This window comes from Lissotriton helveticus, chromosome 7 (genome assembly GCF_964261635.1).
Source record: "Lissotriton helveticus chromosome 7, aLisHel1.1, whole genome shotgun sequence".
In the NCBI taxonomy this organism is placed as follows: domain Eukaryota; kingdom Metazoa; phylum Chordata; class Amphibia; order Caudata; family Salamandridae; genus Lissotriton; species Lissotriton helveticus.
In genome coordinates this window covers 841,413,027-841,438,150 of record NC_136068.1, presented here as the reverse complement: position 1 = coordinate 841,438,150, position 25,124 = coordinate 841,413,027, and the positions used below count along the sequence as shown (strand labels likewise).

Genomic DNA, 25,124 nt, shown 5'->3' with positions numbered 1-25,124 from the left:
GTTCCGTTGTGCTTGCTGCCCCCTGTTCCGTCGTCCTTGCTGCCCCCTGTTACGTTGTGCTTGCTGCCCCCTGTTCCGTTGTGCTTGCTGCCCCGTTCCGTTGTGCTTGCTGCCCCCTGTTCCGTCGTGCTTGCTGCCCCCTGTTCCGCTGTGCTTGCTGCCCCCTGTTCCGTTGTGCTTGCTGCCCTGTTCCGTTGTGCTTGCTGCCCCCTGTTCCGTCGTGCTTGCTGCCCCCTGTTCCATCGTGCTTGCTGCCCCCTGTTCCGCTGTGCTTGCTGCCCCTGTTCCGTTGTGCTTGATGCCCCTGTTCCGTTGTGCTTGCTTTCCTGCCCCCTGTTCCGTTGTGCTTGTCTTCAATATGGCGAAGGAAAGTACTTTCAAATACCCGTGTTCCGAATACCAGTTGCAGAAAAGCATAGTGCCTCTGATTTACTAGAGCATAATGTTGCTTCCTCCACAAGAATGCGGCCTCGCAGGGTTCAACTGGCTGCTCGTAGTTCATTAACGTCACTTTCGGCAGAGTTGGGAGGGAGCAGAAGGGTTCGCAGTTCTTGTTATTATGTATTACATTACTAGTGCGTCTCTTCCTGGGGTGGTGCTGTTGGTCTTTTTACTAAGCTTATTTGCGTGACAATGGTTTTAATTGCGGTAATGCGGTACAGTGACAACATACTTTCTTATAACACAAGATATGTGACACTTGGCAGGGCTGGTATTTTATTATTCATCCAAACTCTACTCAATATTTATGGGGTGGTGGTGGGAGGCACAGTTTGCTGGTAAGTTCTCATGCCAATTATCAAAAATATGAAACCCCTCAGCGCTTTGTTCATTAACATATGGCACCAAGCTGTTCTCTTCCATAGTCTCCATACCATGGGGCGTATTTAAAAGCACTGGCGTTGGCGCTGCATCACTTTTTATGACGCTCGGTGGCGCAGAGAGCTAAACCATATGTACAAGGCAACGCAAAGCCACTTGGCGTGGCTTTTCATGGTCTTGCAGATATGGTGTAAGCAGAGATGTTTTAAGGCAGGGGCAAGGTGCCCTCTGGCCCAAGGCCCAAGGCCCCTGGCTTTCAGGGGGGTCCTGATAGAGCCATTGCTGTTCTGCAGAGTCTTGCCCTGATGACCTTGAATAATTCTTCAACAGATTGTTTTAAATACCGTTTTCCTTTCATTAATTTTAATGTGAGTGATGTGTGAGAGTTTATTACAGACATTTTGCAAAGAAATGTGTTTATGTTTTATGCAACATCCATAAAAAAAGTTTTTTTAAGATCAAAACAGGACCTCACATATGAGAAATGGGAACGGATCACAGAGATTATTTTCAATATTAGCGAGCAGCTGCTGGGTTTTAATATTGAAAATAGGTCATGTAATAGGTCATGCATTTGCGAGCGATTAAGCTATTGGCATTGTAAATGACAATGCCATTTATTTAACGATTAAGCTATTGGCATTGTAAATGACAATGCCATTTATTTATGATTTAAAAAAAAAAAGTCATGAGCAATGCCAATAGCTCTACCTTTAATAATGCAGAGACCATTGCATTGTAAATGCTTGTTCAATACTGTAGTTATATTTTCATTGGCTGCTGTGTTTTGCAGTAAAGAAATGAGAAAGCATAATCAGAAGCCTTCGGTCCTGCCATAGAATCAGTATCCAAGATGTGTGAGGGATGTTTTTTGGGGCGAGGTATAAGTAACTGATAAGTAACTGAAGGTGGTGAGCTAATATGAAGTACAATGGGCTAGAATACAAGACTCCTCCTAGAGTCTAGGGGAGGAGGGGAGTCAGAGTACGGCGTTGATTCAAACTAAGATTTAAATCAATCATTCCATGGCCGCACGTTTAGATGTAAATCACTTGGATCTATTTTCCCTTTTGTTGCGTTTCCTTGTATCTTAAAAATAGCACAACAGAAAAAAGAATAACTTGAGAAAGTCATATATATTTAACCGTATACAAAATCACAATGCTGTTCAAGCCTGCTACTTGATTCATATAACAGGCTTATTCCTGGTGTTCCGTCAACAAGCAAACTAATAATAGGAACTCAGCTGGAAAAATCTACCGTCTGACATTTCTAAAATCTGCCGGTAATCGATTCCTATAAGCTGCCATCTTGGGGTCAGGTGAACGAGTCTTCTATTTGTAAAGCACCAATAGAAATGCGACACCAACACATCTACAACATGGCCGCTCATGGCCCCGCCCACGTGCGCAGAATTAGAGGCGCAGTTGCATTGTTTCTAGGGCGCAGTGCATTGTGGGTTCTTTTTTTGTGGCCTTCGAGGAGCGGGCGTTGCAGGTAGGGGTATGTGGCGTCGTTAGAAATTAAGTTAAAAAAGGTTTGTTCAGGGCGCGTGCGATTTTTGCGACATTTGGTGTTTGGGTTGTTTGAATCTTTTCTGCAACCTATTTCCATCGGGTATGGTGGATTACGTGCGTTCGTTCAAGGAGCATCGGGTTGGGCCTCAACATATCGGGTGCCGCAGCGTGCAGACTGTTTTCTCCCCTTTCACTTGCTATTGTGTGGATGCTTTTGACTCCTGTAGGATTCTTTTTATATGGTAGAAAGGTTTCCGTTGTCAGTCCTCTCTAGCTGTTACCCTGGTTATCCATTCAATGTTTTTTCTTTCTACTTACTTTTGAAACGTTCACTACTGAACCTCATTTATGAAATGTGTCCGACTTATTTTACCGCCAGCTCCCGCATTCTCTCTGGGCTGTATTACTATTTCACAAAAACACATTTGGTAGACGAAACCTTTGGTAGACGAAACCTATCATTTGGCGTTAATTTCTTCATATAATAAATTGTATTGAAATGCGACGTTGGTAAGTTTAGTGAGTAATCCCAGGACCCTGTTCCGCCCCCTCAGGTGTGTATCCCGTTTGCTGCTTCCGTTGCTGACTTGTACAAAGGTTAATTTAATAATAAACGCTAATGGCAGATGTAGTCCATTAACTTGCCTATTTTGATTTCTTTCTGCGTACTTATCTTTCGATGTAGGATGGTACACTCGAATTAGGATAATACTGCACTTTTATCCGCTTTCTGAAATGGCCGAGGTTTTCCTTCACCAAGTTTCCCGGGCTCCCATAGATGTTGCTCGCCGAGTGTTGAGATTTGTCGATGATCATGGGTGTCTTTTGTTTGTGGATTTGAGGGGCGAAGAATGTATTAAAATGCTGTAAGTAGAGAATACAAATGAATCGGTCAAATCCTTTAAAATATGTATACATATTCCAAAACCGGTACATCTCATTGTAAAGTATTGCATACAATTCGAAAGGAATCAACGAAGTAGACCACATCCAAAGTTTAAACTGGTGTAAATGCCCCAATGCAGAATAGATTTTGAATATGAATGCGATCTTTATAAAGATAACGGGACATTCCACCCCCCAATCCAGTTTCTGACCACCTATGACTCCAAGAATCTGTTAGGGTTACTCGTGCGTCACTTCAACCATGACCTCAAACCTAACCGTATAGACTTCTAAACAATTTCTGTAATGCATTCGGTGCTGTCACCCGACTCCTTACTTATGGGAGGGGTTCACCACCTGATATGGTAGTCTTTTGTTTTAGGGTTATTATCCCGCAGTAATGATTAGCAATCCAGCACCAGCTTTGGTCTAGGCGCCCGACTTAATTGATGGACGCTTGCTTCTATCAAAATATAATGCAAACATATTTTTTACCATTAACACGCACTCCAAAGCTCAGCATGTCGCCTTACAATTCCTCTCAAAATAATAAATCGGTCATCACGAAGCTTAAAGTGACTCCCCATCAATTAAAGACAGTACTTTTGCAGAGTAACCAATTATTCACAACAACACAACAGATTACATTGTGCGCACAAAACACTTAAAAGGAAAATTGAGAAAGCTGCTTACATGGAACGTGTCTTGTTGCTTTACTCTAACTGGATTGAGAAAACACCCTACCTATTTGATACAGAACTATTAAGTATGACGAGGACAAGCAGGTTATTTACGATGTACGGATTTAAACCCACTCTTTATGGATAAATGAGTGAGATATATTTGAAAGTTTACACAATTTTTTTGCTGTTGTTTGTGTGGTGTTTATAGCAAGTCATTTGGTCATATTCTCTGCCTTTCTCATGCTTGTATATAAGAGAATAGAAGTAAAGGAATAACATTTTCAGTCTTCTGCCTTACAATGTTATAAAGTTGCTGCTACATTTTTAGGTACCTTTTAAGCATTTAACATCGTGACCAAGCATAGGATATAGTAATCAACACTTTATTCTACTGATATTGATTTTTTTTACCATGGTGTTTGTTTGGCATTGAAATATGCTTCTTAATGGATTGTCTGAGAAACTGAAATATTTTGAAATCTGCATTTAGCTGTTCAAGTTAGACTTTACCATTGCTTACATTGGGAATATTAATTAAATTAACAGATTAAAACTGCTCCGATTAAATCTGGAGATGTTTAACAATATATTCGTTGTGGCTTTCAAGATTAGTAAGAAGGGCCTGCTGCAAATTGTAATTTTATTTTGAACTAACCTATCCATTGTATGTCTTAAACGAACAGAATTCCCAAGTCATTTGTGGAGATGGCATCAGAATTCTTGATTTGGTTTATTGGTACCTCCTGAATGATTTGCTCGATACTATAGCTCTGCATTCAGTCTTGACTAGAAGCGTAGTGTGCACATCATGTTTATCGTTCACCTTCCATGGATTTTGGTGTCTTATACAGTGTAACGAGTCAGTTTTGGGTCATGTGCATTCAGGCTTTAGCACGCATGCTGCACTGTCTCGTAGCAAAGAGCCAAGCAGACCTGGTACCATAGGCAGAATCGCGTTTTGTATTAATGTCTTCAATCCGCAATGCTTATTCACGTTAGTTTGCTCCAAAAGTAAATTACTCCCTTTTCTGCTCACATATTTAATTCCAGGCACGTTGCAGATATTAGTAAAGAAAGTTTTACTATCCTGTGCATGTAATGTCTATTTAAGATGCCATTTACTTTTCAATGGTCTCCATCCAAAGCGCACCGATTGTTTTTGCCACTGTTGCGTTTAAGACCCGCACATCACTGCTTGGCTAGTACATATCATGTTTCAAGTTTTTATTAGTTTAGCACAGTTACTTAAAACTATTGCTGTACAAAGTCTACTTTAGCATGAATATAAAATTTAGTTTTTAGCACATTTATCAAATAAAAACAAGGCTAAAAAGCAATTTACAAGGCTTAGTGACCAATATGCTTATTGAGGAGCAGTATTATGGTTGCCTATGTGAGCGTTTTGCTATGCTTGGCCGGATAAAATAGTACGTATCATCTTTTTTGCTTTCTCATAGCTTCCATATTTTCACCGTAATGGTGTTGTGCTGAAAAAGCATGTGAGTTCATATACCTTATCTATTGCCTTTGCAGCTGAATGTACTTCCAACTTTTTTTTTTTTTAAATCTTCGATCAGTTTACAAATAGATAATAAAAGCACAATTTCATTATAACGCATACCACCCATTTGTATTAGCTTTAACAAAATCATACGTAACATTTAGTCCAGCAGCCTTTCAGCATGTATTTTGAGAGCGACTGCTGGACTTAATAGATTGACTTCTTTTAATCTTACTTGGGCCATCGGTTTGAATACAAGCGGCAAAAAGTCAATCGTGTCTGTATGATGTTGATGCCAGGCTATTGAGCTTTGCCAATGAGGGAAAGCATTGTTTGGAAAAAGTATGGGAACTTTTCAAAATACTCGAGGAAAATCAGCTAAATATTTTGAGGTGTTGAAACTACATTACATTCATATTTATTAACAGTATGGTGGTGTCGGACATTGGCCACACACAGCCTAATTTACTTTCCACATGAGTAGGAAGTGAAACAAATATGCTGGTGCTTTGCAGCAGCCGAGACTGCAGGTTTATGGGCCTCAAAGAGAAAGCATCTCATTTGTAGTCAATAATATTAAGTTAACTGTCGGCCTCAAATATCTGAGTGAATGCACTCGCCTGCCACCCCTTATCGCAACTGAGATTGACAGTCAAGCAGCAATGGACTGACCCAGCAGGCTCTTAAGTATTGGTATCAAACAGAGTAGATCTGTAAAACCAGATAACATACAACCCGTCAGTATGCACGACCTAGAAAGGCATGTAGATGAAAGAGCCATACACTGCATCTTTTTGACCTCTTAATTGTTATGCAGTGAGTACCTAACATAATGTTTTTGGCTACATCTTTTTAGACTATCCTTTTTTATTTATATTTTATTTTTCGGTTTGCTTTTCTGGTTATCCAGGAACTGTGAGCCATTCAGTATTGGCAGGTTTCCTGAGCTTCCTTTTTTTTTTTGTTTAAAGCTGTATTGTGATCATCTGCTATGAAGGTACACATTGAAGAGATTTGTGGTTCTTTTCAAGCCTTTCCAGGCATTCAAAGATATTCTCAGTCACCTTTCTAAACATTCAGTAGTATAATCAATAACGGAATTGTGGGCCCGAAAAAAGTGACATTTGCCATTTGGTCAACCCCCTGAATGTCCTGTCCTTAACCTGTGTGCACATCTGATACTTCCCACTTGTCTTTGTACAAGACTAATGAGGAGTGTAAAGCAACCCATTAGGGAAAGTCCCAGTTTAACCTTTTTAGATACAATATGCATTGTATTGAAGTCTGAGTATTGTTCTAGGTAGTTTTACGTTGAACCAAGTCCCTGCCCTAGTTACGGGGGGGGGGGGGTGTTAAGTTGTCTACATAGAGTGCAAACAAATTTTTTTTTTTCTTTCTTTTTTTTACTTGGGGCGTTACTTGTCATTTGTGCAAGAAACACTCAGTCCCCTGTAATAATATATGCACTCCTCCCCTAACCAGACAGTGCATTTGTCTCCTTACAAACCTACAACACGCCATCCCACACAGTTGAGGCTACCTAAAAATTCAGTTATGATTCTCATTTGATTCTCTCCGAGACAGTAGAGAGACAGAATCATAGTTCGTGAGCTAGCTTAAGCGGAAAGATGTCAATTATCAAATTACATTTTTTTTTTTACTGCTTTTAAGAAAGGTTGTTTACATTTCAGTTGTCCTCCCCTTAGTAAATAGCTAGTTCTATTCAGCAGGTTGGAAGTTGAAAAATCAAACATTTTGTTTTTTATTTCTAATTTGCATGGCTGCGCTTTTCAAAAAGTTTACATTTTAAGTGTTTGGCAACTCAATGTAGATTCAGAGATGCCCACTTATTAAAAGGTTATTGATGAGACTATTTCAAAGGGTGTCTTTCCTTTATTTCAAGTCAGAAAATATTCGTACAGAAACAAAGGCAAACAAGCATTGGAAATGCAATAGGTCTCGCATTAGAAAAGTTGTAGCTATTGGTGTTGTAAATGAAAAATATTTTATTTATGTGTTGGTTTTTAAAATAGCTAAATTGATAGCTTTGCCAATAGTTATAACTTTCGCGAATGTGACACCTATAGCATTTGTAATGCAACATGTTTTGTATTTACGTGACTTAGATGGCAGCTCTGGTCGTTAGGCCACATCTGTGGTTTACCTGCAGCACAGAGTACTACTACATTAAGTGGTGTGACAAGCAGAAGTAAAAGAACTCCAGTTTCATTCTAGCCATTTCACATGAAGCTAATTAAGGCTGATATACAAACCACATGATTTATTTAAGCACAGCAGAAGTTGCCATCAACAACTGACGCAGATGATCGACAGGCTTATTACAGAAACATGTCTTCACATTACGGTGTCAATCCCACCGAAAGGCCTTGTACATAGTACCTGGGGGAAGCACACACCATACTATGGCTGGCTTCGGACAAATGTAATTTGCCAGCAATCTACCAAGGTTATCAATGTGACAGCACTCTTCATAAGAGCAGGCTGGCTACACGTGCCCTGGTTAATTTTACCATTAACATCACTGCCGTTTTTAAAACTATAATTCAACATAAAATCAGAAATGTCACTCGAGAGCTTGCCACACATTTGGCCAGTCTGCACTTACTTCGCTCGAGCCATAGTGTTAGGCATGTTTACTAGCCAACAAAATGCTCTTGCGTATTACTCATAAGTGCTAGCTTTTTCCCTCATTTATGTATTTTCCAAAACTTTAGTAAGAAAAAAATACTACCTGTACCTTTCACAAGTACAGTTACTGAAACCTAGAAACAATCCAGACAATAGCAGGAAATGAAGAAAAACGCCCTAGCCATTTGATGTTAAAAGGCTGATTTGTTAACGAAAATGACCAAGCAAAACCCACCCGTCCCTTTCAGAGAGCTACCTTCGACCTCGTCTTATTTTTAGGTGCTTTACGTTGCACACAGCATCACATGACATGATGCAACTGCTAGAATGAAAACTGCCTCTTGAAATCAGAAGCACGCTAAAGGGGGAAACAGTGAAAGGACACGTGCTCGGTGTGTAAAATGTATTTAGGACTCGATGCGTATATATTTAAAAAAAATCACAACATCTGTGCTTAATTCTCAGTTGTTTACATACAAAAAAGGAGCAAAACTGAGTGAAGTTGGGCTTCAATACTACACATTTTCCGTTACTTGGAAATTTTAGAATATGTAAAAATATAAGCCAGCTTGCCATTCCCTCTTCCCCGCCACCACGTATGTTATGAAAACTGAGACTGGTATAAAAAATCGGAGCATTCAGTGGAGGCTGGTAGGGGACAGGGGGGTGGTGGGTGGGAGGGTGCTAGAAAAACAAGACTGAGGGAAGGAAGAGAAGGGGAGGGGGGAGGAGAAATGCGACACGGCGGGCAGGGGAGCGGGGAGAGCGGCGATGAGGGTGTGAAGCAGCAGGGGCCTTTGAAGTGAAGCTAAGCTTCACTTCAAAGGTGTGGGAGGAGTGCTGCTGGGGAACAGATGGCAATTTGATGTGCACGCGCATTTTAGGTCAATGCGCTTGCGGATTGACCTAAAAGCGCACGGGCACAGCATCAAATCGCCAGTCAATCGCCAGTCTAGGTAAAGCTTATTTAAGCCCCTATAGTCTAGCTCTGCTGCGCATTGAGAGGCGAGACCTAAAAAACGACAGCAGATATCAAATATTACATGCTGTAGTATGGTCTAGGACATGGATATCACCAAGACAAACATGATTATACCCAGAGTTAGCAGTCAACTTAAGAAGAAAACTCGATCAGCATTATAGTTTTGGAAATCCAAGTTAAAACCTACCCAAGTTTTTATCAAACTTTCTCAGAGAGGAAGGACCTCCTAGCTTTGGCCAAGACCAGCTCAGACTCCTACATTTGTCTCATAGGAGAACAACTTTCAGATGCCGTTGGGGCAGCAGCAGAGGTCCATGCCAGAGTGATCCATAACAGGCACACACTATCATTATTGTCATTAGACACTTGATGCCCCATCTTACTCAAACTTGACGCCCATCAGTAACTTTAGGGAAAATGAAACTTAGACCAGAGGAAGATAGCTTGGTTGCCCCGACCCAAAAGTCCTGTAAGGCAGGACATGTGGCAAACATATGTACAATATTTGCAATTAGCAGACTACATTTCAGGCAACTCCATAGATTCCCTCGCACCCCATGTGGAAATTATTTCCGGGGTATAATATAAAAGACAGTCTCGAACTGTTGTAATTTCAGATTGGTTGAGTGTACCAAGCAATCCCCAAATTTAAATGCCCTTTTGATCTGAGACCAGAATATCGGAAGATGGTAGCCAGCTCCATTTTGTTGCCAGTAGCACAGTGACAAATGTTCTGATATAACATGCTTATTAACTGTTTCCTGCCTAGTTAATCTAGTTGTATCATTAGCCCTGTACCTTCAAAATCCAATGACCAGAAGTCGTACAGTTGCCCATAGTCTGACCCTTTTTTGGCACCCAGGCCCTATCAGTTTGATCATGGAACACTAGTGGAAAAGCAGGATTATCCCAGAGTGGCGTTTCTTTATTAAAAAAAAGCTATTGAATATTTATTACAAATTATCTGCCAAATACGAATAGCATCCTTCACCACCTTAAACCAAACCCTCCTGTAATAATTAGTATACCCCAGCCGATAGGAAGAGAGCCTGAACTCTGTCCCAAGCGCTACTGTTAGCAGAAAGCTGCTGTATCTGGATCCACCTAGATTAATGAGCTGTGCAGGACCACCTTCAAACGCAGCTCAAAAATGTAGCTTAAAATCGGGGAGTTGAAGCCCCCCTCGCTTATATGGAAGTTTCATAAGTTGAATTGCTAGTCTCGTCCGCTTATATAATGGGAAGCAGCGGACACCCCTGTCGGGTACCACAGTATATCTGAAATGTATTTGACTACCTCCCAGAATATATCACCAGGTCACGTGGTCTTATATAATGCCTGTACCAATTGAATACATTTATTCCTGATTCCAGAAACGCCTAACGTAGCCCGCATACACTTCCAGGACATGCGTTTGCAGGACTTCTCAGCATCTAATACAATTATACATATTGCTTTCCATTTTGGTTGCTGAGTCAGCATTGATTTTTGCTCTAGGGTTTGTCTTAAACATTCGATTTGACCTATGGTTTGTGCTTTTCATAGTTCTGTGTTCTGTGTGTGAATGTTGTTGGTCCCTCATAATGCTCTGATAGTTAAATATCTGAAGTTTATTTGCCAAGAGATGTCACATTTTGATCTTTTTCTACTAGTGATTTCTTTTTTAAAACAAATTCTCCTTCATTTGGAAGCATTTTTTTTTTCTTGTCTTTTATGCAATCTAGTGGTACACCCAAGTCAAACTGTTAATCAATCGGTCACAAATATCCTCCTATGGGAATTTGCTAGTTTCAAACGTTTTTCAAAGTTTTGAAAAAACCAATACCTATTCATAATCGAATCAAATCCAGCACTCCCCTTGAAAATGAACGGCCACTGTAGCCTACATAACATTCTAGGAATGCACTTCCTGAAACTTTTTATTTATTTCGCTTGCTTTATCAACAACTTACGCTTTGTTAAATTTTGTTGTAATCATTGATGTTCTCTGCCCTCCAAGCGCCTTAGTTGCTGATGTGAACTTCGTTCGCTTGACCATTCTCGTATTGACAGTTTGAGAATAGGCAAATGCACCCCTATTTCGACTCGTTTGTTGTTTCTCTAATGGCTTTCATTGAACCAGCACATTATATTGACCGTATCTGTATCTCCCTACTTTAGTTATTTGCTTCTATTTTTAATTTTCTATTTTTTTCATCTGGCAGCCCCAGATATAGTCATTGAATAACTGTTGGTGATTGCTGGATCTCATCACTGGCTACATGACAAAGGCAAAAACAAAAATTTAATTCACGAATGAAGGATAACCTTTGTGTTGGTTGAGTTGGTGTGTGAGGCTGCTAGTGTTTGTAACAGCCGCACTGGATTAGAAATATATGGTCTTGTCTACAGGGCACTGTCTAACGTGATTAAAAAAACGGCACCCCCTTATTTACAGCCTATCTCCCCTTTAACTCTGGGATACATGGTAAATGGAGTGTTATACTCAAGGATCCTGGTGTCCTTCCTTTCAAAGGAGCTTGAATTCTCTGCCTTCATGAAATTGAAAGGAATGTATTTGTTGCCATTCCATTTCAAGTATTTGATACCCCAAACTTTCTGGTTAAAAACTTATTTCAGTTGTTAAAAAACGAATCCCCCTTTAAGAACGCTTCAAGTTGTTAGCCTTAAATATACATCTCAGTCTACGTTGTATACAGTTTTGAAAGTACATCGCTTTTTCGGATTAACAGTACTGTTTATGCATTTATTTTGCCCTGTTTATGCAGTGTTAGTTTAATTTGATCAAATCTAATGTAAACATGGTCCTTAGGGGCACTTAAAATTAGTGCTATCTTTCAAATCTTGCTAAATTTTGACATTTGCTTTTTAATTGCATCTTACAAACTGCACATACTTAATTGTGGTCCACCTGTGACAGAACATCATTATTTTTTTGGGCCTTTGCCGTAGATGTACAACATAAGTTGTACAGTTTATGATTTCCCATCAGTCTGGACTCTAGATCCCACTTGTTCGCTCTGTTCATTCCATTAACTAAAAAATCACCAATCCAACAATGGCTTTGTAACATTGGCTGACCTCACAATTTTCCATTAGGTCTACGCATCTCATCATGTTCTTGAAGTACAAATTTGTCATAAGCTCAGCAGTTCAACTTTCATGTATGTAGGATTGATAATTCTGTTTTGTGCTTCTGAGTTCCCATGGTTGCCCCAAGCCTTATAGCTTTGCAACATTTGGCTTTTGAATAATATCACTGCTATTCACATAGTGCCTATTATTATTACTATTGCATTGTGAAGCCTCATTAATTTATGGTCCTCAAAGCCATAACTCTGAAGTAACCCTGAGTATCTTCCTGAATAGTGGGTCCAAATAAGAACAGCAGCTTTTTGTGTTCTTTTAAACTCGGGATGTGCTGCATAACCCTAAGTATCAAGGTAATTGGAAAACACGTATGCAGTATTGCTAAATGCCATTTGACTGTTTTACAAAGATCTGAAATTGGCACACATTTCTTTTTAGATTCCCAGGGTTCACTTTCTAGTGTGCTTTTGACTCCTGCATCATTTGGCTTGTGGTAAAGATCTATCCAAAATTAGGTCTGTTGCACTTGTGCTCCCTAGTAACCAGCAGAGAGGAATCTGTCCTTTTAGAAGGATAGTTTTTTGACCTCCACTTCTTGAATACGTTTGGCATTTAGAATCCTTTTTTTATAAAAAAAAAGATACCACTTTTACCGTGCCTTTTTTAAAATGTGCGTTATTTCTAAATCTTTCCACAGGATTACACATTGAACGTTATTGAAGACCTGTTAACTTGTGTGAAGGTAGTTATTAAAACTATTAATGCACAGTTTGTTTTACTCTGCATAGTCAATGCAGTCTGCTCAATATATTTTGCCAGATTTAAAGGGAGCTTTTCCTCGTGTTTTGTCTTAATCATTTTCCTATACGTATATTCTTGTTAAACTGAATCTACAACTTCTCCATCTTTTCTACAAGATCATTTCTACTTGCTGCCCAAACCTCAGTTCTATTTCTTGCTCTCCACTGTCACTGGTGATTAAATCCCTGCATCATTGAGTTTTTGCGTTCCTCTTTGTGGTTATCTCCTGAAAAGTAATGTTAAGATACGAGTGAAAAGAAAGCACACTTGTTAAAATAAAGCAGATCTTGTATTAGGTCTATATACTATACACTTAAGTATAAATAAATGACACATTGAGTCCAACTTGAATCTTGAGGATTTGCCTTTTAAGCTGAGAATTGTCCATTTTAATCATCTTGATGCACAATTGCATTTTTCATTGCATCTGTTTGACTGTGACTAAAATTGCTTATTTTTCTACAGAGTTGTCGGCGTTCTCTGCTTGAAGAAGAATCTCCTCAAACACTGATCCTCTTTCTTGCTGTTGCATTTGAACTGAAGCTTACATATATTTTTTTTATTTTTTAGAACATCTCTTGCAGCCGTCCGTTTTGTTTTGATTTGTAAAGAACAATATCTATAGCATTGCAATGTCCAAATCATTCCAGCAGTCCTCTCTAAGAGAGTCCCAAGGTCATCATGGGCGGGAGATTTCAGCGGGACTCGGACTCCTTGCTGCTACCCATTCTCTAAATATACCAGGCTCTCTTGGAAGGATGACTCAAGGTACTGCACGCCTTGCTAGCCTAATGAATCTCGGTGTTAATTCTTCATTGAATCAGCAAGGATCTCATAGTGCACTGTCATCTAGTGCTTCAGCCCATAATTTACCATCTAAATTCAACTTTGGAAGTAGGGGTCAGCCATCTTCTCAGCACCGTGGTGATCCAGAGCAAGCTACAAATATTTTGGCCAGCTTTGGTCTTTCTGCTAGAGATTTAGACGAATTAAGTCGCTATCCAGAGGATAAAATAACGCCAGAAAATTTGCCCCAGATACTTTTACAGCTGAAAAGAAGAAGGACTGAAGAAACTGCTTCGTTGGGTTATAGTAGAGAAGGCAGATCTGCGTCCCGAGAGCAAACTTATAGAGTTCCTAGGGATGAATGGGAAGAGGCAAGGCCCCTTAGAAGAGAGAGCTTTGAAGAACATGGCTCTGTTAACCCAGTAGTAGAGTATGACCATGGAAATCGATCTAAAGAGTCGGCTTATTATGACCGAATGGATTTTGAAGATAGATTAAGAGATCGAGAGAGGGTTAGAGATGATAGTTTTTATCCTGAAGCCTCCGCATCCTACAGAAAATTTGATGCAGATTATGAAAGAGGGGGTCGTGGTGCCGGGCAAGAAAGGTCTCTTTTTGAGAAAAAGAGAGGAACTCCTTCAAGTAGCAATGTTGAGGACTTCCATGGATTGTTACCAAAAGGTTATCCGTACCTGTGTTCTTTATGCGATATACCAATTCACTCTAACAAGGTGAGTGTATAGAGAATAAGATGCTTCTACTTATTTCTTTGTTGCAGACTCTATTCGCTGCTCCTTAGACACATCTTATTGACTGTTTTCAAACCTTGAAACCATGCATTCAAATACTTGTGCTAATCTATCTCAAAAGTTGTCTGCCAGCCTTTTTTTTTTTTATTTTTCTTTTTTTAAATTACAGGGCTATACATTAATACTTTCTATTTAGCCAGACGGCTACATAGCCTGGCTCCTATTCGTATCAGGATGTCTTGCTGTTTAGCCTGCTTTCATGTTCTTATAGACCCATAACTGGCATTTCGTCAGCAATTCTACTGCTAAAGAAGTTCTTTGGAAATTTCGTTATTCCGTAGTTTCTTTTGACAATTAATGTAGTTTTTTTTGCCACAATTCTAGTTTCTCCTTGCCCACAAGTTAATGTATAGCCCTGATTCTCCCACGTCTTGTATTTTTTTAATTTTTTATTCCAGATTTGTTCAGTCGTGAATTTTTTTTTGAAGTCACCATAGCTTTGTAATGTTGCTTAGATTCTTGCAACTTATTGACCCGATTTTAATGCATAACTTATTTTTGTTTACTCTTTTATAAGTATATGTAATAGCTAAATCCCAGTCTCAATTCATGGTGGTTTATTATACATATGTAATCATGGAGAGTCCCCTTTCTGCAAACCCCTAGCATTGAACAAATGTGCTGCCTGTGTTCACATTATATGCAACAAACCTGCTTTGTTACTCTTCTTCTACACGCTCAAAATAGGGATCATAGCTGTACCTGCAGTCTTTTCCACGTTCAGAATGCTTTACTAGTCATTTTTTCTTCCCGGACTACTATCTTCCCTCCCATTGTTTCCCATTGCATTGGTTTTGTGTGCTTATCTACTACTTTATTTTTTACAAAACGTCTCTTCAATTTTAACAATGCTTCAGTGATTAGGTTGAGATGTAGCACTCTTAAAGTGGCATACCAAAGTAACCACACAATTGTATTTCATTTTTTTTCTACCTGTCTTACGTAATCTTTGGCCAATGTTGGACACTAATGCAGTATTGTTGGCATCGTGAAAACCTGCAGGTACCTTTCAATACAGCTTTCAAAATAAATATTTGACACAGGTGCTCTCTTAAAATTCTGCTTAAAAAGGTTATTGAAATTGGAGTGCAGCCCTGAAATACTTGATCTTCAATCTGGTAGCTAAATCTTCCAAGTTGTACAGTGGTGCTGTGAATTTAATTCTTCACAACGCTGTAATGTGATGGGACTTTCTTACTTTTGTTTTGGTTTTCTTCTTGATAAACACTTATTTTTATGCTTTTCTAATGTAGATCTGGGTAAAACAGTTGTCTCGTGAGAAACTAATGAGCTTGGACGTGAATATTGAATTTGTCAATGCGTTCCATATAGTCTTTTTCACGTCTGCCATTTGGATGCGAATACCTGAAGTAGTTTCGCTGTTACCTATTTGGACTAATGAAGAGTCTCTTTTCTGATTTGTGTCCATTAACCTTAAATAATGAGCATTATTCAGGTAATATTGGCACTGCCTACAAACCTCATTCCTTGAGAATTCGAACTCGTGCTTTTGTTTTGGACATGTAATTCCCAATACTTGGTGTTCACTGCCCTCTGAAAATTATTCTGACTAAGCACTTTGGATCTAAGACCCCTAATTTGTGTCTGTTGCATCATTAGGCCTGCCGTCAGACCTTGGATAAAGAGTACCACGTTTTAGTCTAAATTTGACATTGGCTAATGTTTTCAATAGAGAAAATGCCTGCCACTTATTTTGTGTCTAAAGAGGTGGGTCTCATCATTTTGTTTCTGAAAAGTTTAGTGTAGCCTTCAGTGATCATCTTTCCATCTTCCTAACTGGTTTGGTGCACCATAAATGCTCCCTGTAATAATCACCCTCTGGAAGGAAAGTGCTTATAAGACTTTTGAAAGTGGAGTTTCAAGTACCAAGCATTGCACTGTAGTATTCACTTCTAGATACCTATTTCAGGATAATCATTTAGAATCGGTGATTATGGGTGATCAGTATAATTTTCTAATTGTATATACTGTCACTTTCATATTTTAGCCCGTTAAAACATTATTTGCAGATGGCAACAGTACATAAACTGCAACAATTAAGACATGTTTCCCAAGTAAAAATGCAAACCATTTGATCATCTGTGCAGTTACTTCATCATAGCTACTGTACAAATAAACTTGCGTAGAAGCAGGAATGGATTACCCGCCCCGTCTGCCCCTCGTCAACTGGGCTTTAACAGATATGGTATAGGTGCTGATACATTTGATTTGGACTAGGGGGACTATCAAAAAGGAAGATGTCCACCATAGATTTGTAGTTTACATTACTCATTGGAGACTGGAAACTCATCTGGCCTGGGAAGAAGCCTGCTGACTCCTGCTTTGATTACTTGATGCTTTTTGTCTTCTTCATTTCAGAATTGAGCACTTTAATACTCTAGTTACGCTGCTGTTTGCTTCTACTGTAAGATGTATAAAAGTGGGGCGGCATTTACCATTAAGCTGTGGATTGTTGAAGATTTGCGCTTACGTACTAAATGATCTACATTATTGCCCTTATGCCAGCTTTTGATGCAATCCTGTCTTCAATTTTCCCTTCATGTTTTTGAGCACCCTTATTCCATATCATTCCATATAATTTGCCCCTCACTTACCCAACTAGTGGCCTTGAAATGAGAACACTGTCCAAATAATTTTCCATATAGAATTGAAGCATATCTGTTTGGGTGGTCAGTTTTTTTGATTGGTACAAAATGATTTGTATGCCCAACTTTTATTTTGCGTCTTAAGCTCAGTTATCAATTCAATTAAAATGCCCTGTTATGAGTTCTTCTTTTGTAATACTTGCAAGCCCTAGTTTAGTAAGTAATACAGAGCAAGAGAACGGTTTTTCAAACTGTCTTGCACTGCCTGCTATTGATAGCTTCTGCACTGACCGTTTCGCAATAACTGAATTTAACAATTGTCTTGCAGGAAACACCCGTTTTAACCCCTCACTTTCCCCTCAAACTCCACTGTCAGCCCACTTAGTGGATAACTATTTTATATGTAGATTACTTTATGACGAGGTTAATTTATGGGTCTCTCCACATACCCCCCCCAACCTTTCCCTTCCCCATCACTACAAGCTGCGCCACCTCCTGAACAGACACATTTCATACCATTCAATTTTACTCCGGAGTTTTGGTCCTCTGCTGCTGTGTGCTTACCCACATCTCTTTTGTGTTGTCATTTTGGAGGTGCATTAAAAAAATCCTTTTTTTTTTTCTTTTGGACATACCCGACCTTTCTGGGATCAGTACATGAGATTTTTCTTTCTAATTTTCCAGGGCCTGTTGATGGATGCTTTGTCTTTTTATTAGCCCTTAAATCCCAAGTGTGTGAAATGTAATAAAATATCCACTTGTTCATGGGACATGTTGCTTCCTAAATCGACTTGTCCTTTAACAAAATCCCCTTGTCCCTTTGGTGTCAATGTAGTACGACGACAAATTATGGCAGCAATCTCATCATATAAGGGTTCTGATAATAGCCTCTCCAATTATGCCAGGGCTCAATGTTTGAATACTATCATTGCCTTTTAGTTTTGCTAATTTTCCGCAAATCTGCATACTGGGTTTGAAGGTAGCAGGAAGCAATAGTTCCAGGGTCGGGATGCCCTTTGAGTATGTGCAAAACAGCTAACTTGCATGTTGTAGGGGTTTTTCACCAGCTTTTCTCTAATCTTTTCCAGTATTAAGAAAGGTTGGAAAATTAACTTTTAAACTCTGAACAGATTTTAGAATGAGCAAATCTACACATGCATATTTGCGTAAGCTAATATGGAGTTCACAAATACTGTCTAGGGGTAGGATTTCCTGGCCAACGTCTGTAAATTCTTGTGAATTAATGAAAGCTGTAAATCTTCACTAATGAAAGGGCATATACCAGTCACCTTTGTGACTTTGTGGTATATAAATAAATAATACCGGATCTATTTTTGAATGAATGAATGAATAACAGATAGCTCAATAAATAAGAGTCAAAATTCGAGGTAGTAGGAGTTTTGCAGGTTTATTACAGCATAAGGACAGGAACAGGACAACCTGCACGGAATAGGATGGCAAGCCTGGCAGCGCTGCCGCGGTCAGGGTCTAGAATGGCTCACCAACAGGATCGGAACTGGGAACACTTTTTAACAACAATACATGAGCATATATACATAACGCCAACACATAGCATTACATTGCAATGGGCGTAGCAGTGGGTGGAGCAAGAGGCATGACGCGAAACAGTCGCGAAAGATAAGGGCTAAAGAGGGTGTAACTGGGTGTGCACATAGACATGTGATGCAAATGTAACAGAATATGTCATGAATGGGCGGAAACATTGGAGGGGGCTACCTAAGGAGCCGGGACCTCTAACCTGATGGTGCGCGCAAACTGGCAATGACGTGTTACTAGGAGAAGCTGGGGGCTATGAACTCTGTGCTAGGAGCAGAGACTAAAGTCTGGAGGGTCGGAGCGACATGTGCCTAAACCCTATCTAGTATCTGATGTTTAGGGAACATGTTGATATAAACTATAAGTCAGGAGAGAAAAGGCTAACTTGATTCTAAGACTGGACCATGCATTATTCTACATGTAGTGCGTGATGAAGAATATTAAATGACCATTAAATGCAGTATTTCTCTAACGTGGAGACGTGAAGGCTAGACAATGACGGAGACTATTGATGCAGTTCAGTAGCTTAGGAATGCAGAGAAGGAGGACTGAACTGATAACTGGAATCATAACATATTCTTGGCAGACTCAGAGACTGAGCCAGGCTGGACCGGGCACTGCGAGGCAGGAAGTAAGTGAAGGGTCGAGGATACAGGTGGGGGCTGTATCGCTCCTCAGCGAGGCTTCAGGAGACAGGAGCTGAATCTGGTGTCCGGGCCCTGTTGAGGCCTAGAAACGGGGACTTTCAATGAATTAACGTGCACACTGAGAAACGTGGCAACGTAGCTTTACATAGGCCTGATATTCGTAGTATTCACGAGGACTGGAAACTGGCATACTAGAGGGGGACACAACTGTAATTGCGTCATTAATCAGACATGGGGAGTACATATGCATATTTAATCATGCACACATAACATATGATGGATGACACGTAGGGACACAGAACATGGCAAAATTTACTTTTCCACAACTTTCTTAAAATATGTTTTGCTTTTTCCAATGTTTAATAGCGCGGACCAGACAGCTCCCACAACAATAACGTTTTACAAACACTATGCCAAAACGAGACCTGCATTGACAAAACCAAAAGGCTTACCATCAATGTCAGACCTATTGGCTTTACACATTTTACTAAATTATGCCTCAAAGAAGTGGTAACTAAAATTAAAAAAACTTTTTTTCCTAGTTGCATCTGTTTGTGAATATTTTATTTTGGAACAAGCATCTGCAAATATTTGCATCTAATGAGCTTTCTGAGAGTTTTCTATGTAGCCTCATGTTAAACTTTGCAAACGTGTGCACATTATTATACTGAAGTCACTTTTAGTAGTACAGTCCAAGCATAAAACACGTTCTTAGAGTGCTCACCCTAATAATAAAGGCTTTTCATTAATATACCATGAATGGAAGTTCGAACAGCATTAACAGATGGTCGCAAATATAGCAGACCATGCCCTTCCATGATCCATAATGTGTGACTGTAAACAGGCAGCCAAAAGATTTGTACTGCAGGGGGTTGGGCCTACGTGTCCCAAGGACAAAATAAACATACAGACCTGTTGTCCTTGACCTCAATGTCCTGAGCTTGGAGCTATAGGAATTCCACACCCCGGTAATCTGCCTGTCTGAGATAGCTCTTCCCCCAACCCCGAAACCCCCAAACCCCTTAATTTCTCCTGAGGAATTACTGTTCCCAGGTCCCAATAAAAGTGTGAACCCTACTGACTAAAGTCCCTCTTTATATTGGTCAAATTCCCCTCAAGGCTTCGATTAGCTCAGTTGAGCATATTGCAGTATCTCTTTCAGTTTCTTAATTGTTTTTTGCAATCTTTGGTTAAAAAAAGAGTGCAACTCCAGTATTAAGTTGCCATATTGCCTGTTGTACTATAGGTAAAGTCATGGTTATTGTCTCGAGCGAGTAGAGATTGAGACTTTATTTGCCCTCAGTGCCATAGTGTTTTTACTCAAATTGACATGAAAGCCTCTTTCGTCTGGCATTTCCTGGCCAGTCTGAGTAAGTTTTGTATATCTGCTTTCCAATCAAATGTAATGCAGATTGTTGTGCTTTGCTTTATCTGAACTCCCAGTGTAGCCCAAATTGTGAACCGAAGTTGGGTTTTACTTTTGGCACTCAAGGCTTATGAGGATTGTAAAGCATTGAGCACGAGACCCAGGTAATGTTGGGTTCCTTTGGCCACTGTGGAAGTCTTGAGGCCTTTTGCCAGGCCTACAATGTATTCGGCATTAAGAGCAATGTTGTGTTTAGCTATGCTAATTTGGAAAACTCTTCAAATTTGATCGGATTGCTATGTGAACAGCTGAAGAGCCAAACTAAAGATCGAATCCGATGGGGGTAATACCTAGTTCACTGCTGAATGTTTAGCTGGGGAACAGAGCTTATAGGAGGCTTTGTGAATTAAAATAGATACTTGGAGATTCCTATTTGGGGAGCGTTACCCCAATCATGACTCCACGATTTTTAAGCTTCACCTTTTAGATTTCTCTTCTGTATCTAAGCTTTGGTAGATTTTTATAGCAGTTTTGGAGGGGAAATAGGAACTTATTCCAATCATTATATTAAAGAGAACAAATTTCCGATGAAAAGACGAAGATTGTTCTGGAGTATCCTTCTTAAATTATTTATAGATCTTTCAATCCGTTCTGATTCAGGTTCTTCTAGAAATTGCAGTTTGTAGCTTTGTGTGGTTATATACCCTAACCACCCTCTCCTCGTCTTCTTTCGTTCCCTCTCAAGTAGCTTTATTTCAAGTCACTCTCCTTCACATTTTAATGTGTTTCTCTTAATGGGGAGTGATGCAATTGAGTGCCTCGGGGCTGAGATCATCAATACATGCTATGCTACACGCAATACATTACTTCTCTTGCTTTGGGTACCACAGTGGTATATATGAGTACTTGGCATATGCCAAAATCAGTGTACATTATTTATGATTTACAAAATTCAGCAACAGTCGTAGGTTGACAATCAGAAAAACTAGTTTTTTTTTCTTTGGGAAAAACCCTTTAGATTGATAGGTTTCTAGGTGTGCCCCTATACTAACACATTTTAATTGTATCCCTGAAAGGGTTGCCAGCTACTTACTGTTTCTGCCCCCGTGTGCCGTCAGACTGTTAATGGGGTCCATAGTTCCAAATTTGCCTCTGCAAACCCCTATATGCAAGAGACCATTTTCTTGTCTTTCTGCTGTCTTGTCTGATGCAGATTAGGTACACTTTTCGCTTTGATATTAAGATCGCTAGCATAACTGCATTGTTCTGGAATAGTGTTCTCTCCTTTAGCATCAGTATTTATTTTTCTTTTGCTAACTGAGTTGTAGCACATTCTTTCACTTAACCTTCGCTCTGGTCATGGCGAACCCCAGGTTGATATACCATTGTAAAGCTGATGAAGAATTGCCACATATGCAGACATTTTGAGACACTAAGTTAATGTTCCGTCTGAATCGTGTTGCAAATCAGATGTGCTAAAGAAGTGGAACAAAAGCTTATCCAACATGAATTTACTACTGTTGACACTAAAATCCAAGTATAATCACTAGTTATCTGCTGTCTCAAAAATAAAAACTATCAGTGTCTCAAAAACAAGTGTATGGCAGAAATGCAGCTTGCTGCTAGTCTAGTTTTTCAAGAGGTTCAAAACCTACTATAAATCCTCTCCCAAAATCCAATCGCACCTACTGAATCTGCTTCAAAACTATTCTGAAAAGCCATCATGGTAATGGTATAGGCTGCAAACAAAGATTGTGACTTCTTTACTCAACTCCTTACTACTGTGTCCAGCTGTGGCTCTTAGAAATGGTGTAGTGAGGTATTGGAGTACCAGAGTGGTGCCTTTTTTCTATTTTTTTTGTTACGGTAACTGCACATGAAACCTGTGGACCGAGCCGCTTCATCAAAGTATTTATAAAATGCACTGTTCCCACTCTGACATTACGTATTCTCTAAAAATTCCATCTCTTTACTAGATAATTGAATGTTTGGAATGTTTAGTGTTACCGTTTTGACAAATGTCATCTCACTCAGTATTTTAGGGCTGGCTTTTGTGGAGGCAGCTAACTTTTCATGAGCTAGTTGGAGCAGAGGAAATGCAATTAATTCACATTTTTTTCACCTAATGTCTGGTGTACTAAACAGTTTTACAAATCTAACTTTCCCTGTGCACCACGACATGACCATACATTTGGAGTCTGTCTAAATTATTCACCCTAAACGCCTCAAAGTTAGTTCAGGTGAAAACTAAAACAGTTATCGGGACGGGCTGCAAATCAAACCTCTACTCCTTTCACCGCAGTTACCAAAATATAACACAGCATTTAACAGTAGACTCAAACTATAGATGCCAGGTTACTGGCTCAGACTAGAAAACGAAAAACCCTTCTTAGTTCTTTCTAAACCGGTATTTTACTAACATGCAGTCACTTAGAAGGTGCAGATTGCCTTGGGGAAATATATTTTGGTTGCTCAGCTGTTCATAAGTTGTCATTTCTTGGCTTGCTCATTATCAAACACGGTAACATGGTCACCTATATGCCATCTTTTGGTTAATGGTCAGCATCTTGACTGGTCTTCTTTTTTAGTGACTTCCACTGAGGAGATGCCCTTTTTAAAATCTAGGTAGGTGAGCCCCCCCCCCCCCCCCCCGTCCCTTACCCTCACACCATTTTTAGGTTTCGACTGCAAAAAGCTGCGCAAGCAGCTTTTGCGCAGGAGAAATCTTATGAGAACTGTAGTGTGGCTTTGGGTCGGCCCTCGTCATTCATTGGCTGGCTGCATAAATGGAGCCTAGCCATTGGACGAGGGGCCTGTCCATCAATGCCGGACCAGACACGGGGGCGTTCCCGAGATTCTTTTCCTTTTGCCGACGTCACGCGACGCCGGGAACGCCCCCGTGTCTGGTCCGGCCGGGCCGTGTTTGCTGTTCCCTCCTCCCTCCCGACGTCCGTGTCCTTTCCCGCCCCCCTCGTCCTCTCCCGCCCCCTCGTCCTCTCCCGCCCGCCCCCCTCGTCCTCTCCCGCCCCCTCGTCCTCTCCCGCCCGCCCCCCTCGTCCTCTCCCGCCCCCCCCGTGTCCTCACAAACAAATATTGGTATCCCGTCCCGCCCGCGGGTTTCTTCAGCCGGCCGGCCAATCCCAGCGCGGCCGGCCGGAAGTGCCCGCCCCCCCCGCCGCCCAGCGCGAGAAGAGGAGCCACGGCGAGCGCTGGAAGTCTGCGCTGCTCCCGGCCGGGTGACAGCAGACTGGGAGCCCAGAGAGGAACTCCCGCAGCACCCGGGTGAAGCGAGGCGGGACTGGCCTGCAGCGCTGCCACCCCGGCCGCCTCACTTGGAAGGAGGAAGAAGCGGGCGAGGGTGGGGGGCTAACCGGACAGGAGCGGAGGGCCGGCCAGCCGAGGAAGTCCAGGTGAGTGGTTCCTTTCCTGTCCCCCCTCCGCTACTGACGCTATAATTTCCTGATTTTGAACTGAGAGGGAAAGCAGGCAGCCTGCCACCCCGCGGGCTGCGGGGGCTGCCCCGCCTCGCAGGGCCTTGTGATCGATGTCGCTTTCATAACTTCCTCTGTATTAAAGTGAGGGTTCACCGGCAGGGCAGCGTCATCCATCACCCGCCTGAATGGAGTTTTGATTTGCCGAGAGCGCGCTCTGCGTTGCCCCCCCTTCCCCTTCTGCCGATATTTTAATAATAGCGGGGCTTGGAAGAGAAAAAGCGCATGTTTAGCATCTAGAAGAATCAATCATCATGACTCTTACCCTCGTGAGTCAGGCGAGTGACTAACCGCTTTCTTCAGTCCGAAATGGTCTTGGCGATTGAACCGCTTTGTGAGAGGCTGAAGTGTCGAAGCATGTATATTAAGCCCAAACATATCCGTATGGATTTGTGGACATTACAACCCTCGTATGCCTATGGCTGACAGCCAGCACATGATAAAGCAGAAAAGGTTAAATTCAGTTTCATGATTTATCTTTATTGAGTGATTGGACATCAGTTGTAGTAGTCCGCCTAAGATATTGTTTAATTGCACTTATGAGTCATGCACCGTTCATGATATGCTTTATAGGTACTTTATTTTCCCCACATCGCCAAGGACTCGACCATCCCTCAGCACTGACACCGCAAGCTTTAATAACCACAGAGCTAAGGTTGAAAACAGTAGTGTCCGTCTGTCTGTGTGCCTGTAGTGTCCGTCTGTCTGTGTGCCTGTAGTGTCCGTCTGTCTGTGTGCCTGTAGTGTCCGTCTGTCTGTGTGCCTGTAGTGTCTGTCTGTCTGTGTGCCTGTAGTGTCCGTCTGTCTGTGTGCCTGTAGTGTCCGTCTGTCTGTGTGCCTGTAGTGTCCCGCTGTCTGTGCGCCTGCAGTGTCCATCTGTCTGATTGCAATGTCCGTCTATCTGTGTGCCTGCGGTGATCGGCTGTCTGCCT

General features: G+C 40.9%; 1 protein-coding gene across 3 annotated transcripts in view; it reads left to right on the top strand.

The window, feature by feature from the left end:
* Positions 1–2,207: 2,207 nt before the first annotated feature.
* Positions 2,208–25,124, top strand: part of MATR3 (matrin 3) — a 220,662-nt gene continuing 197,745 nt past the window's right edge. The window contains exons 1-3 of one of the 3 annotated variants that reach the window (XM_078653343.1): positions 2,235–2,319; positions 12,827–12,871; positions 13,396–14,447. In XM_078653343.1, the coding sequence (XP_078509469.1) occupies positions 13,563–14,447 (885 nt within the window). In that variant the 5' untranslated portion in view covers positions 2,235–2,319; positions 12,827–12,871; positions 13,396–13,562. Of the gene's footprint in view, positions 2,320–12,826; positions 12,872–13,395; positions 14,448–25,124 lie in introns of all 3 variants that reach the window. The other 2 variants (XM_078653344.1, XM_078653345.1) reach the window with 2 other exon arrangements.